The 15,018-nt window shown below is 29.1% G+C and overlaps 1 protein-coding gene across 3 annotated transcripts; it reads right to left on the bottom strand.

Moving 5' to 3' along the window:
• Positions 1 to 3,866: 3,866 nt before the first annotated feature.
• Positions 3,867 to 10,491, bottom strand: LOC113856070 (protein N-lysine methyltransferase METTL21A). Of its 3 annotated transcripts, none has more exons than XM_027487708.1 (8): positions 10,317 to 10,491; positions 10,153 to 10,220; positions 8,468 to 8,587; positions 7,361 to 7,434; positions 7,209 to 7,269; positions 7,030 to 7,131; positions 6,109 to 6,220; positions 3,867 to 4,378 (listed from the first exon to the last, which is right to left on the bottom strand). In XM_027487708.1, the coding sequence occupies exons 1-8, from the start codon at positions 10,403 to 10,405 to the stop codon at positions 4,258 to 4,260; spliced, it is 747 nt and encodes a 248-aa protein (XP_027343509.1). In that variant the 5' UTR covers positions 10,406 to 10,491; the 3' UTR covers positions 3,867 to 4,257. The 3 variants fall into 3 exon arrangements, with proteins under 3 accessions (XP_027343509.1, XP_027343518.1, XP_027343526.1); XM_027487717.1 differs by having other exon boundaries at positions 8,468 to 8,569; XM_027487725.1 differs by having other exon boundaries at positions 10,153 to 10,251; positions 10,317 to 10,346.
• Between the last annotated feature and the right edge of the window lie 4,527 nt (positions 10,492 to 15,018).

Here is a 15,018-nt window from a genome sequence, read left to right as displayed (position 1 = left end):
AAGTAGTTCCTAAAAAATATATTTATTAATAATTAGTCCTATTAAATTTTTGTTTTGATTTTGATCTTTAAAATTTTAAAATTTTTTTAAATATCATTTTCTAATAGAATTTTTAAGAAGAAAATTATAAGTTGTAATGTGTATGGTAGAAAAACTTGTTTTGATGTGTTACACATATTTCTATTTTAGATAATGCAGAAGTTCTTTATTGTGTGTAAACAAAAAAAAAACTTACTTTAATTATATTCAATTTTATTTTAAACAATAAAAGTATAGATTTTTTTTCTAACAATAATAGTAGAAGAAGTAAGAAACTTTGAAATCTTTGTATATTGAATGTAATAATAGAAAATTATCTTATTTAAAAGTTTGCAAGACTAAAAAAAAATTAAAAGGATTAATTCTAAAAAATTATATTTTTACAAGATTAAAATTAAAACAAAAATTTAACAGAGATTAATTTTAAAAAATATATTTGTTAAGAACTAATTACTCATTCAAACTTTGTCATATTTAAAACTAACATTTCATATGATAAGTATGATATGTAAGGCCATTTGCTTATTCATCACTTGACTTGATAACTCTCGTTTAATACAGACTGTTTTGGAATAAAAATAAAAAATCATAAGAGCTAATTCCATAAAATAGTATATTTTTAAAGACAATTTATTATTTATTTATTTATTATATTTTTTTTCACAACAAATTCTAATTATACTCATTAATTTTTATAATTAAAAAATTATAAAAATATCAAATATAAATAATTAAAATTGTATAAATTAAAATCATGTGAATATTAGAATGTAAAAATGAAAATGTAATTAATATTTTTTAACTAAATGTTGCGCTGATAAAATTGTCAACCATATTAGTTAATTATTGGATTTCTGTGTAAATTATTGGATCTTAAACTTATATGTTAAAATCTAATTCTTAATTTTATTTATAAGAAATGTTTAAATATATTCTTAGTTTTATATTTTTTTTAAGATTTTGATTTTAATCTTTAAAAAATATAAATATAGTTCTTACATTTTGTCAAATTATTATGTTCTTCTCAATTACGTGACTTTAAAAAAATTAATATATGGTAACTTTTAAATTAGTCATATTATCATTTAATAATCATTAAAATTGAAGGTATTAAATTTTAAAATTAACGAACTTGAAAAAAAAAATAAAAACTAAAATTAATATTTGACAAAAATAAGAAAAACATACATTTCATTAATTAGAAAAAAAATATTTTTTATATTCGTGTTAAAAGTAAGAGATACTAATTAGATCATTTACTATATTTCAATTAAATAAAACTCTCTTAATATATATTCATTTTTTACAATTTTTTTGACAAAAATCAACAATTTTATTTTTACACTAAAAGTAATTGTGATAAATTAATAAAAAAAAAATTAAATGTGTGCCAAAATAAACATTAAAATTTTTACGTTTATGTCAATTCAAAAATTATTTTAAGATCTTTGAAATCTTATTTATAAAAATAACAAATGTGTATATACTGAAACAGAATATACAATAAATATGTATATAGTAATGTTACACATGTGATTGTAAGTGTCAAAAGGAATCATGTTGTAAATTCTTATATATAGACTCAAACGCATTCTCACAATTTTTATGTAAATAAGTACCCTAATCTAGATTCATATGCATGTGATGAGTAGAACTTTGTGTAATTTTTATGAATATACATTGAACTTATATTTAATTAATATCCCTTAGTCGACATATGTTAAAGTCTTCTTTTGGTGGTGTATATAGTTATCTTTGAATCAATTAAAAGGGATGAAATGAAGGTAGTAAAATTGAATGATATCAGTTACATTATTTTTAATCTTCACTTTATTTTGGCAGTGTAGGGTTTTAATATTTCAATAGTTTTGAAGTAAATATATAAATTACTTTTTGTTCCCAGAAAATATCATTTTGTACAATTTAAATTTTAAAAATGTTAACTTAGCCATATTTTAATCCTTTATTCACAAAAATATAAGTGAAATGTGAGAAAAATTAACATCAAACCATACATCTTGACCCTTTCAAGGACCAATTAATTCTGAGTAAGTTAATACATTCAAGGATCAAATTTTATAAAGCAAACTTAAGAGAACAAAAGTAAACAAAGTATCACTTTCTCGGACTAATTTATGTATTAACTCTAATTTTATTATTTAAATTTAATCTTATTAATTTTTTTAATTGTTTCAATTTTTTACATGAAATTGTTCTGTCTAAAACTCTCAAAATCATCTCAACAAACTATATAACATGATGTTGAGTCTTAAAAAGCATCTCAATGTTGAATGATCACACTCTTAACGTAATTTTCTTAATTTTACATTTTAAAAAAATAATGAAAATTCTTTATTTAATACACGAGAAATTTATATATTAAAGTTATAACTTAGTAGACAACTTTTTGCCACTAATAATGATCTAACATAATTGAAAGCATATTAGATAATTTCTAATATAATAATATATATAATAGTAGATAAAGAAATAAAGTAGAAACGCGTAAAAAAAAATAACTTTTCAACTGTTAAATTATTTGATTTGTACAATTGGAATTTTGTGTAAGTTTTTTAGACTTACACCTAGTGTCAATGGATCCTATTCCTATATTATATATATAATAGCAGATAAAGAAAAGTAGGTTTAGATTTGTGCACCCGTGAACTTTTGTTAGCTTGTTAAAGGATAAATATTTTAAATTATTAGACTATTAACAACTTTGATTAGAAATTTTGTAGTCCAATACTAATTTCAATATTATGCTATGTTACAACTTTGAATAGATTTTCCATTTTAGCCAAAGCATTTAATAAAAAAAATCTTATTTGTAACAACATTTTCAACAGGGCATGATCTTTTCTTACATAAGTATAAGTCTAAAAATTTTTCTTGTCTTTCATTTAACTTACATCTTACAGTTTATAATTTACTATTTCATTGACCATTAGATGTAAGTTAAATGAAAAGTTTAGATTTGAATGTAAGAGTTTTTAAACTTACATTAATGTGAGAAGATTCTTCCCCTTTTCAACATTTTCAATCTAATAATAAATTTTCTTTTTATGTTGTAAACAAGAGTAATTCTTCATGAGTTGCGGTAATAGTTGTTTACACCATTTAGTTTAATAGCAGATTAGTAATTTAAATAATAATTATAATTAAAGTAACATGTCATGTGATAAACATACTTGAATTATATATATATATATATATTATTTAATTTATATCTTGATATTTTCTTTCTTTCAACTACACAAAGGGTAAGTATTGCTTCACTCTTTACCCAAGACAATGACCATGACTCACTCATATCACTCAATAGTTGTTCTTAATTTTGTTGGGACGCTTCGTTCTTTATTACTAATAATAATAATACTCAACTAACGTAAATAATTTTACATAATTTGAGAAATTACTACAATCTTGAAAATAAAATATTCATTCAAAGAATAGACTTGTTAAAATGCAAATATTTTTTTTATTCTATTTCAAAAAATACAGCACAATTTTTCATTCTAATATATTTGAGAAATTAATGTTGAATGTCAATATTTTTATCATTTTTTGGTAATTTCAATATAAATTACCTTATATCAATTTAAACTTTCTTTCTAGCAACCAACAAAGGTTGGTTCAAGTAATACAAGTTTTATTCCCCTTAAGCAAGATCTCATATTTGAACCTCGTGTATGAAAAATATTCCCACTAAGACAGCAGCTCCACCACCTATGGATGTTTTCTGATCGATAAGATTACCAAAGAATATTTATAGTCAAGACCAAGAAAAAACCTTTTTTCTAGCTCATAGGACAAAAATATTGGTTGCACTGAGACAAATTAATTGTTTCGTTGAAAAAATAAGGCTGAAAATGTGTGATAACATTTTGTTAAAACAACATGAATTCCTCATTCCTCCTCCTAAACTCTCAAAGTTCTCAAGCAGATTGTCTTGAAAATCTTCTGTGATTGGTTATGTATCCCTTCAAATAGAGAATTATGTTTTGGAAGATACAGTCTACAAGATAGGCTTTCTTTCTTGCATGTTCTTTTCTTTATCTTCACCATATCAAGTCCATGGGATTTCTGATAGACCATGCTGGCTGCAGAGGAGAGTAGCTTTGAGTTGGAATAGAAATACCATGCATTGCTAAATCTTCAACATATCAGAGTCACCTGCGATGTTTGTTTCTGAAAATTCAAACTATGTTAGTGCTGCTACTCAAGACTAACTTCAAAGATGACTCCTTCAAGGTTCTGAATAATTCTCCGAGTTCCAGGCACTTCTTTCATCTGCAACTGAAGCTTAGAAGCTTCGGTAATAATCATTGAATCCATGCTGCAGGGAGAGAAAAATTAATTGAGAACAATGCTTATACTTTTGACCAAATCAAATCAAAAGCTACACAGACTGAATAAGCTCTCTCTAACAATCAGATAATGGAACACTTATAGTGAATAAAATAATTAATTGGATTTGAGATATAAGGAAAAGAAGGAGAAAGCAAAGGAAGCTGCAATTCACAATTGAGATCATAAAGGAGACAAGAGAACAACTAAAACCCAAACATTATAAAAGAAATGCCATATTCAGAAAAAGTTCGTCAAACTTGTTTACACAAGGGTATTCTGAAGTCGGAATAGAAACCTAACCTAATAATAGCAAAAGGTCACATGATAGTTTTTACTTTTTAAGAGAAAGGCAGACCAAATCCCATCCTAAGACTGAGTTGGACATGAAGACAAGTTTTAAAGCTCACAAATGCAGCAAAACTGTTTTCAAAATCTGATATGCTTCTTTACATATCAGGTTCTATAAAATTGTAGCACCAAGGCTAATGCTAACCAGTCAAATTTTGAAAAGAACAAATTTTTATTTAACTAGTATCACTACCAAGTCACCAAACGTTACTAAACAGTACATACAATGAAAATAGTACCCATTTTAGACATGTAAAATGTAAAAGGCAAAATTGAATGAAGTCAATCTTAGATTAGCATGTTGCAATCAAACTAAAGAGGCAAAGAATATTCAGTAAAAAAATAATTCACTGAACAACAATTACTCAGCCTTATCCTACTAGTTGAGGTCAACTACATGGATTATACAATGCCATTGAGTTTGGTAAAAAACTAAATTTTCAAAAATATTATTAATCAAAAGGTTTTTTTAATAACTTTCTATAAAGTTCTTTCAAGTCTCCCTCTATCCCCTTTTACCGAACTAAAAGTCATATCAATTCACTCTCCTCGCTAGTGCATCAAAAAGTTTTCTTTAGATGTAACCAAATCATCTTAGACGATTTTCAATCATTTTTTTCATATAAGTGCTACTCTAATATTCTCACATGTAAGTATAACAATCATTTCTTATCATCTCCTTTTTCATGTGACCACTCATCTACCTTTACATTTACATTTTGTTACTCTCACTTTTTCTTGTATTGTTTTTTAAAGCTTAACATTCATTATAATATAGGATGTAGAATTGATTTCCAAGTATCTGAACTTAAAAATTTATGGTATACTATCAACTCAAATTTTAACTACCAAGGCATGGCCACGTTCTTATTTTTCGCTAAAATTGCAATGTATGTATTTTGTCTTACTTATATAACAACAACAATCAAGCCTTATCTCGCTAAATGAGATCGGCTACATAGATCACACAATGTCATTGAATTCGGACAAAAATCAATTTTTCATAACTGGTTAATTAAAAGGTCTCTTAATAACTTCATCTAAGATTTTTTTGGTCCTCCTCGACTCCTTTTTACCAGACTAAAAGTCATGTAATCCACTCTCCTTATTTCTATTCAAGTAAACTAAAAACCCTTAGAATATCAGAAATTTTAGACACATCCTTAATTTGCTAAACACACCCTATCATCTATTCCCAAGGCTATCTGATACTAAACATTTTAGACACAATAAATGTAAACGGAAAAACTGAATCCAATCAATCTCTTAAATGAGCATGTTGTCAATCAAACAATAAAGTAGAAAAGAATATTCACTAAACTAATAAAATAAAGATAAAATAGGATAATAACAAGCTTGGTTACATACGTCTTCGCTCGGGATACATAGGCTAGAATGAATTTGCATTTTCTGCCCTCTCTAACCTGCAGGAGCTGTTTAACAGTATCAAAAAGCATAGGTATGCTTGACTGCTGAAAACTTATGAATTGTCAAGGTTTCTGAAATAAATTTTTCAGTGAAAGTCAAATATTTTTTACATAAAATCTAAATGAAATGCAGGGATTTTAACTTCAAGCATCACAGAAATTCTACAAAGTCTGTCATTTGATTCGCTTATTCATTTCAGTAAATACCTGGAATCAGTCTTCATAAGAGAATATAGTTGTGTCTTTTGACATTTGATACAAGTAAACCATGGAGATTTGAGCAAGAAATCACAATAGTAAAAGATTATTATTATGATGAAGGTGAAGAAGAATGTAAAGAGGTCAAAATAATGCCTTCAAAGGCTTTGAAAGTGATAGTCAAAGTGTGAACAGCTTGAAACAGATGCATGTTCGGTAATGAATACAACATTATGGCCCTTGTATTGTTATAGTTATGAAGAAAAAATTCCATAGGTAGCCCTTCCCAATGCCCAAGGCCTCAACTTCTGTCCTTATTTATAGGCAACATCCCATATTTCTCTAATGATCCCATACCCCAACTAACTAATTACACCTCTAACTAACTATTTATTCTAACCAACTTAGGGCTACCTATAACTGGAACACCTATTAATGTAAGTCCTCACAAGATGACAGATTTTGAAGATAACCTTCTAATCTAATCTCATAGTCATAATGACCATAAGAAACTACAAAGATGGTTCAGTCGTTGTCTTGGGTAAGAAATATGAATATCATCTCAGTAGATATCTGTGTTTATCTTTATCTTGTGCCTCCAGTTCTTCTGGCATTTATGCATGACTAAAGTACGATTACAGTGGGAAAAAATACATAAGGATATAAATATCAGCTCCAAGTATGAAGTCAAAACCTCCAGGATGTTTTTGTAATATTTCATTTATCTGATCAATGTTCCCCCATTCGAGTTTCTCTGCAACTAATCCTGCAGGTATATTAATGTAAAATTCAGTGGATCAGACAAGTGTCTTCCATTCTTCTTTAAGAAGGTTTTTTACTCACCATGAGAAGTAGAACTAATATTTTCAGGACGTGAATGTAGCTCTATATTTTTCTTTAAGATCTGAGAGGACATAGTATAATTAGCCTATATAGCAGATAACCAGGGATATGTTACCACCATGTGTCATAGGAACATATTTTCACAATCCTACCTTGAGAACTTCTTCATTATGGTCTGTCATCACAACTTTATTGCAGAATCTGCTGCAAAGTATTCCTGTAACACCTGTGATTCAAAGTAAGAACCATTCATAGCATCAAGGTCTAACCTTGTACAAAATAAGGATAGGGTATAAATGTAATCAGGATCTGTATCCTATCGAGGATCTGGAGGGGGTATAAACAAATAAAACATGAGATTGCACATAAATTGCAAGATGCTAATTCTTAACTATCTACATGTATGTATGTCTATACCAAAACAACCTTAAAATCTCAACTAAAATTTAATCAAAACAACAATAGAAAATCATGTCAGAATTCAAGTTGCAACTTGTTAAATTAAATTAAATAAAAGACAAATTTTTCTATTTTTGACCATATTAAACTATAAGATGACATTTTCACATAATCACAGTGCGATCACAGAACAAGTCCATAGCAGATGACCAGAGCACCCAAACTGGATGAAGCTGCAAATTATAAGCCAGCAAGACTCTCAACCATAGTCCATAAGCAGAAGCAGATTGGAGGAGAGAGTTGAAGACTCAAAGCACCACAAAAATTCTAGCAATCACCCATAACTGGAACCTCTGACAGATAGGAGATCAAGCAACCCTGGACAGGATGCAAAGGTCATAGGATTGTCATAGGGCATTGGTATCTACAGAATTCAGATGTGCTTGGGTTCTATTTTCAAAAATGGCCAACTTGGCCAGCATAGTGATATTTTCCAATCCAATCCCACCAGTTTCGATCCCATCAAAACCAGTTGGCTATGATGGGGATCAAATATTCAAATTAGGAAGCAAAGTGGTATCAAGTGATCCTACAACTCATCACATGATTTGGTTTGGATTACTTTTTATCCTAGGTACCCAGTAATACTTTGGATTTTAGAAAATAATAAACTAACTACAACGATAAGTAGTTTGTTTCCTAAAACAAGGATGAGCAATGACTAAATAAGCGATTGCTCAACAAAATCCTCCTTCAGTATTGTAAAACTAAGAACAATTTAAGGATGCATTGTTTCTCCAACAAACATCAGAGAATCTAAATATAAGAAATGATATTTTCTTCTAAAGGTGAACACATACCAACACCAGAACCTAATTCAATGACAGTGCAACCCTGAAGCATCTCAATATTTTTTGAAAGATAATCATTCATCAACATGGCTCCAGGCCACACCAGCTGTCCTGTCAAATCAAAATCAGCTGATTCCAAAAATAGTTAGTATTGTGAGTTATGACCAAACTAATATAAGATACAGAAAGCATAAAAAGGGTGCCAATTAAAAAGGACACAGAAAAGTGTGTGTACTCTAGTTCATACAAAGGCTTTTAGGTTTCCAATTAAGTATTGTCACATCATGCTCAACTCCGATTCCTATGTAAACTGTGTTTTAATCTAAATTTTCTAGTTGAAATTGTCTTTGAAGATTTAATCACAAATAAATAATCCATTTACGACACAAAATTTTCCTCCTTTCTAAAATAAGAATGGGAATGGCAATGTGAAGTATCACTTGGCTAGATGGATTTTCAAAATGAAATGTAATCCAATGAGGTAAAATTTCAGAACCATAAAGCAGTCAGATTTGGGCTCTTCCAAGCCCTTTCTAGTATGATTTAAGATTAAGAGAACTTTTCTAGAAGATGAAAAGCATGCCCCAGTTTATTGTCTTCCATTGAAAGACTACGTAGAGAATCAGTTTTTGTTCACAACCTAGGCCTGTCAAGTGAACAACAGCTTTAAATAAAAACTAGGTGGAAAACTATTGAATTGAGTCTACCACATTCAAACTTAGCAACACGTCATATAGTCATATCAAATTTAAAGCACAATAAAGTTCCTATTTGAGGGATTAATATGGCAAATGGATAGCATTGCCAATTTACCAATTAGAAAGTCCAAGTTCAGTATACCACCCAAACAAAGTAAATGCCCATAATGTGAATACTGAATATTAGCATAATTGACCAACATGTGTATCTGTGTGTGTGATAAGAAAAGAAATTCTAGTAACACACACTAACATACTCTTTCCAAAACCTCTTTTGTTGTTGAATGAAATTCATGTGGGGCTTACTAAACGATGTGGGTCTCACACCCCCTCCCCCCCCCCCCCCCCCCCCAACAGTCCTAGACAATGCATTCCATTTCCTATTTATGAGATTCATATGAATTTTATTTTACTTAATAGAGAAGTGTATATTTGAAAGAGTGTGTTTGTGATTACGGATAACACCAATGCAAAACTGAGTAGGATACTATAGTACCCATCTCCACACCTGTGCTTTAAAGGATACAGCGATACCACATGGATAGCAACTTTAGTGGCAATCCTCATATTCTATGGGTACACCTAAATACCCATACCTGGAATCATTAACCCACAATTTTGTTAAACTAAGGTGTTATTTAGCATCCTAATTATAAAACACGAATGGCCAACCAGTGATGTTCCTTTGCTGGTGATCGATTATGATGACAATCCATAACAGATACACACAATTCCTCTCAAACACACCATATCTCAACACTTAGTATGTGAAACAAACAGTAGCACCCTAATTAGGAGCCCAGAAAGAATGAAAACATTGAAATGCAGTCCCTATAACATGATTCCACTCATAATCAAATTTAAAAAATACAACCTTTTAATCAAACTATATCTTTCTCCCAAAAAATAAGCACAACCCATAATCAAGCACGTGTCGTTTTTTAAAACCTTAAAAAATAATAAATATTAAAAAAAAGAAAGAAAAAAAACACTTACTGGAAGCAGAATGCAGACAAAAGAGCTGAATATCTAGAGAACCAAACGTGAATTTCGTTAGTTGGTAACTGCAAATTCCCAAAAGGAAAAAAACTTCATCTTCTTCACAACCGTGAGACTAAGAACGAGGAAGAGAGAGAAAGAGAGAGAGAAGGTGGAAATACTTGTCATTAATGAAGAACGATTCGTCCAAGCAAACAATTTCCTCTTCTTGCTCGTGTTGGTGTTGTTCTTGGTTTCCTCTATCTTCCATATTCAGGGTTAAGGGAACAATGCGACGGCGTTTTGGTTTCTTCTACTAGTCTTTTGTTTCTGTTCCAAGTTCAATTTTATGCAAGGAGAACAAGTAACAGGCAGAGGCCGAAAATGTTTTAGAGAAGTTTTTTTTACGATAAAATAATAGTATAAAAATATTTTTTTTGTAAATTAAAAATAATTTACAATTATCTATTTTTAAGATATAATTATTAAAATTTAAAGAAATAAAGTATGTTTAATTAATAAAAAAAAACTTATTTTTTATACTCATTTTTTCTTTTGTAATTTTTTAAAAAAAGTTTGTGAACTCACTAATGACTTAAAAAAAAGATAATTGATATGATTAAATTAAAATTAGTTATAAAATTAATAAATCTATAGGTTAACATAAGTATTATTATAGTAATAATAAGCGGTACACTAGCGACTTTCTTTCATTTTTACTTTTATTTTCATGAAACAATCCCACTTCACAATTTGTATTTAATATGCTATATTCATATTACTTATATTAAAATGAAATTATAAGTCAATTTGGATAAATATATAGATAGGTATGAATAAAAATTAATATTTTTAAAATTAAAAGATTATACTTTTTAAATTTTAAATAAATTTAAAAATATAAATGAATATAAATGAATTTCAATTTCTAAAAATAATATTCATTATATTGATTAATTATTTATTTTTATGAATACTTATTAAAAAATTAAAAAAAATAAAGATTTAGAGTTAAGGTGTTTTGTTTTATTTTTCTCTTTTTATAACTAAAAAAAGTTTAACTAAAAAAAATTTTAACAACTAAATTATCAAACAATTTTTATTTTTTCTAAAAATTATTTTATAAAATTATTTTAAAATGTAAATTTTAAAATTAAAAATCAAAATTAAATCAAACAAACCCTTAATAACTACTTTTCCTCATTCCCTAATTATTTTACCTAATATGAAACATAATACATCTTAAATATTTTCAGCATCACGAGAATTCTCTATTTTAATTCTCTCCACCTTCATTTCACATACTTCATAAGCTTATATATTAATTTATTTATTTATTTCTTTGTTATCTATAATTTTTCAATTTTCAAAATCCATCCAAAATTAAATACAAATTCCAATTATAAAATACATTATATTTATCCAACAACACCTTGGTTTGCACGCAAGAAATGCAAAGAAAGATATTGCAATGAGAGAAAGCATATGCTTTTAAAACTTTTTTTTTTCATATCTGAAACAGTACAATAATTAGAAGTGACACTTATAAAAAAACAAAACTCGTCTCTTAAAATTTAATAATGAAATAAAGAGGAAAATTAGTAACACTATTAAACATATTCTTTTTAATATTTTTAATTATTAGTTAACATTATTAAAAAACAGAAATATATATAAAAACAATATTAACTCAAGAATAAAAAAAAGGGAGTCAGTTTTGATAGTTAGCTAATTTATGAGTACTAATTATTAAATGAAAGTATTTTTAAGAATATTCTTAATTGGGGGTGTTTTCAGAGATTAATTCTTTATACATTTTGTAATCTGACTTTTTTATATTATTTTTTATTTATTTTAATTAATATTAATTAAAATTTATTTTTTCATAATTTATTTTCAACTTTAATTAATATAATAAAATAATTAATATTAATAATAATATTTACTAATTTTACATGTGTTAAATTTAAAAATAGTCAAATAATATTTTTAATTATTTATTTTAAATAATTCAATTTAATAATACCTATACAATGTATGAGAAAATTATAACAATAGTTTAAATGATTTCAATTTACAAAATACGAGGCCAGGATAAGTTGCTTACTTGATTAAAAAAAATTGCTTTTACACTGTTTTTTTTTTTGGTTTATTGCAATATTTCCTTTTTAGAATATATTACATATACTTTTAAAAATTAAATTTTGAAAAGAAATATTTGAAATTTGATTTTTAAAAGGTAGAAATTGCTTTTAAAAATTAAATTAAAAAATAATTTATAAATAATCTCCCCAATTTAATCTTCAGAATATATTAAATATTTTTTTAGAAATTAAATTTTAGAAGTGAGAAAAAATGTAACTAATAAAAAATGGTGATTTAACAAGTAATAACATTTAATTAATCTAAATCTTGTTGTAAAATCTTGTTAAAATAACCTTTAATTAAACTCACCAAAAAGAATCTCCTTGTAAATAAAAGGATTAATCTAGCTAAAGAAAGAATGAAAGATTATTTAGCCGATGAAACATTGAAGCAAGTGAAAAAGCTTAACATCTTTGTTAGCCTTTAACAACTTCAAGCAATTTTATATGAAATTGAAAGGGGTGTATAGAGGGAAGAGAAGAAGATAGTGAGAGAGAATATTCTTAATTCATTTTGCATACCTTAATATATACTATAAGAGTGTCTTATATGCACTATAATAAAAAAATAATAATGTAAAAGAAGATTCTGGATCATTAAACTTCATACAAAATAACAGAATTGGTCCTATTGTCAGAGGTGGCCTTACATGTGATTAATAGCGAATGTAATCCTTGAAAATGGATAGGAGCTTAAATATTTCTTCTAGATTTCTCTTCACTGATGTCAGCTATTGTGCTTGGGTCAGAACTAATGGGCCTTTGAGTACGTTCTTCTGAGGTAGTGGGTGTGGTACTAAGGGTAGTTATACTATCATCTCTCGCTTGTTCAAGAAACACCTTGTCCTCAAGGTAAAATTGGGACTGTAATTGAGGCCATGGTTCCCAACTTGCTTCTTTGAGGGGTAACCCCTTCCATTGGACAAGAGTCTAAGTGCCTGAGTCATTTGTTTTCTAGTCAACTATGGCGATTGGCTCAAGGATTGGTTCGTTGTCCACAATCTCAAGAGGTAGGGGAAAAGGTTAAGGTGGGGATGGTCCGAGATGAGGTTTTAAGAGGCACACATGGAATACGTTGTGTATTTTTGCAACAAGAGGCAAGTCTAGTTTATAAACAACTTCCCTGATCTTTTGTGTGATTTTGAATGGACCGAAGTAACACTTGTGGAGCTTGCTAAAGTGTCCCCTGGTAGTTGGTATTTGTCTTCTAGGACGAAGTCAAACATAGACCCAATCGTCCACTGTGAATTGTAGGTCACGACGGTTGGAATCAGCCTAGTGTTTCATTGCCAATTGAGCTTTATGCATGTTTGTGTGAAGTTTGCGTAGAATTTCCTCCCTGTTGGATAGCTCGAATTGAACAGCAACATTAGATGTGTTATTGAGCAACAACTGAGGGATGGAGGGTGGTGGACGTTCAAACATTACTTCAAAAGGTGTGAGACTTGTAGAAGTATTTGGTATTGTATTAAAGCACTATTCAGCCCATGCTAGATACTTGCCTCATAACAAAGGACAGTGATGGACAAAGCACTGTAGGTACTGCTATAGTATTTTGTTTGTAACCTTAGTTTGCCCGTCAGTTTAAGGGTGATAGTCAGTAGACATACTTAATTTTGTGCCACTCAATCGGAATAGGTCCTGCCAAAAATAACTGATGAAAATTGGGTCTCTATCAGAAATGAGACTGGATGGTAGGCCATGTAGTTTGCAAACCATGTTGACAAAAAGTTCAACTACCTTAGTGGCGTTGAAAGAAGTTGGTAGTGTACCAAAATGTGCTGCCTTTGAGAAGCGATCAACAACCACAAGGATGACGGTATGCCCTTGATAGGGCAGTAGACTCACTATAAAATCCAAGGACAAATCTTCCCAGCATCTAGTATGTAACACCTTAAATTTGATTTCAATAAATAACGAATTTCGCAAATTTTTGAAATAATAAAACTTTTATTTGTAATACAAGTTTCATCAAACATTTCAAATAAAGAAAAGGGGTTACAAATTACGTCAAACAGTTGTTACAGGACTTATTAAAATACAAGATTTTTCCAAAATAATATCCTAAGTCCTATAGCAGTTCCATCCACCCCTTCACTGAGTCTGGTACTGATCGTCTTGATTACTTGAAAAATGAACGTAAGGGTAAGTACTCTACACTACCAAACCACAATCAAGCATAGAGTCTCGCCTCTAACTAATTTTCAATACATTAAACAAATACAGTCACAGGCAGCATTATCACACATCTCATGTCAATTTAACACCGATGCACTAACGACATTGGTATCATTTCACATCCATAAGTACAATACACAAACCCATGCATATGCATGCTAGCCACACTCACTGTGACACTATGATCACAGATTTACACCATGAATGGTCGCTGGTTACCCCAGCCTCACAGATACCACATGAGCAGTTACGGGTCGCTCAATAAAGATATTGGGCAAAGGTCTAGTCAAGAAGAGAGTGTGTGACCCGTGGTGCACCCGTTCCGCAGTCGGTGTCACCACCACTCTCTCCTCCCCAAGGTATTTTTACTGTCCTCATCTTCCACATCCCCAGTGTATCGATGAACCATTCGCAGCACATTACAACAGCGCTACACTTCTCATTCACATACATTTCATTCACACACGCAATATTCATGCTTACACACGGCACATAGCCTATATTCAATTTACAGTACTCGGCACATAACCCACGTTTTATCCACAATATACGGCACATAGCC

This window comes from Abrus precatorius, unplaced genomic scaffold (genome assembly GCF_003935025.1).
Source record: "Abrus precatorius isolate BTA unplaced genomic scaffold, Abrus_2018 Scaffold1, whole genome shotgun sequence".
Classification (NCBI taxonomy): Eukaryota; Viridiplantae; Streptophyta; class Magnoliopsida; order Fabales; family Fabaceae; genus Abrus; species Abrus precatorius.
The sequence above is the reverse complement of the archived record's forward strand: the minus strand, read 5'-3'. Positions and strand labels throughout refer to the sequence as shown.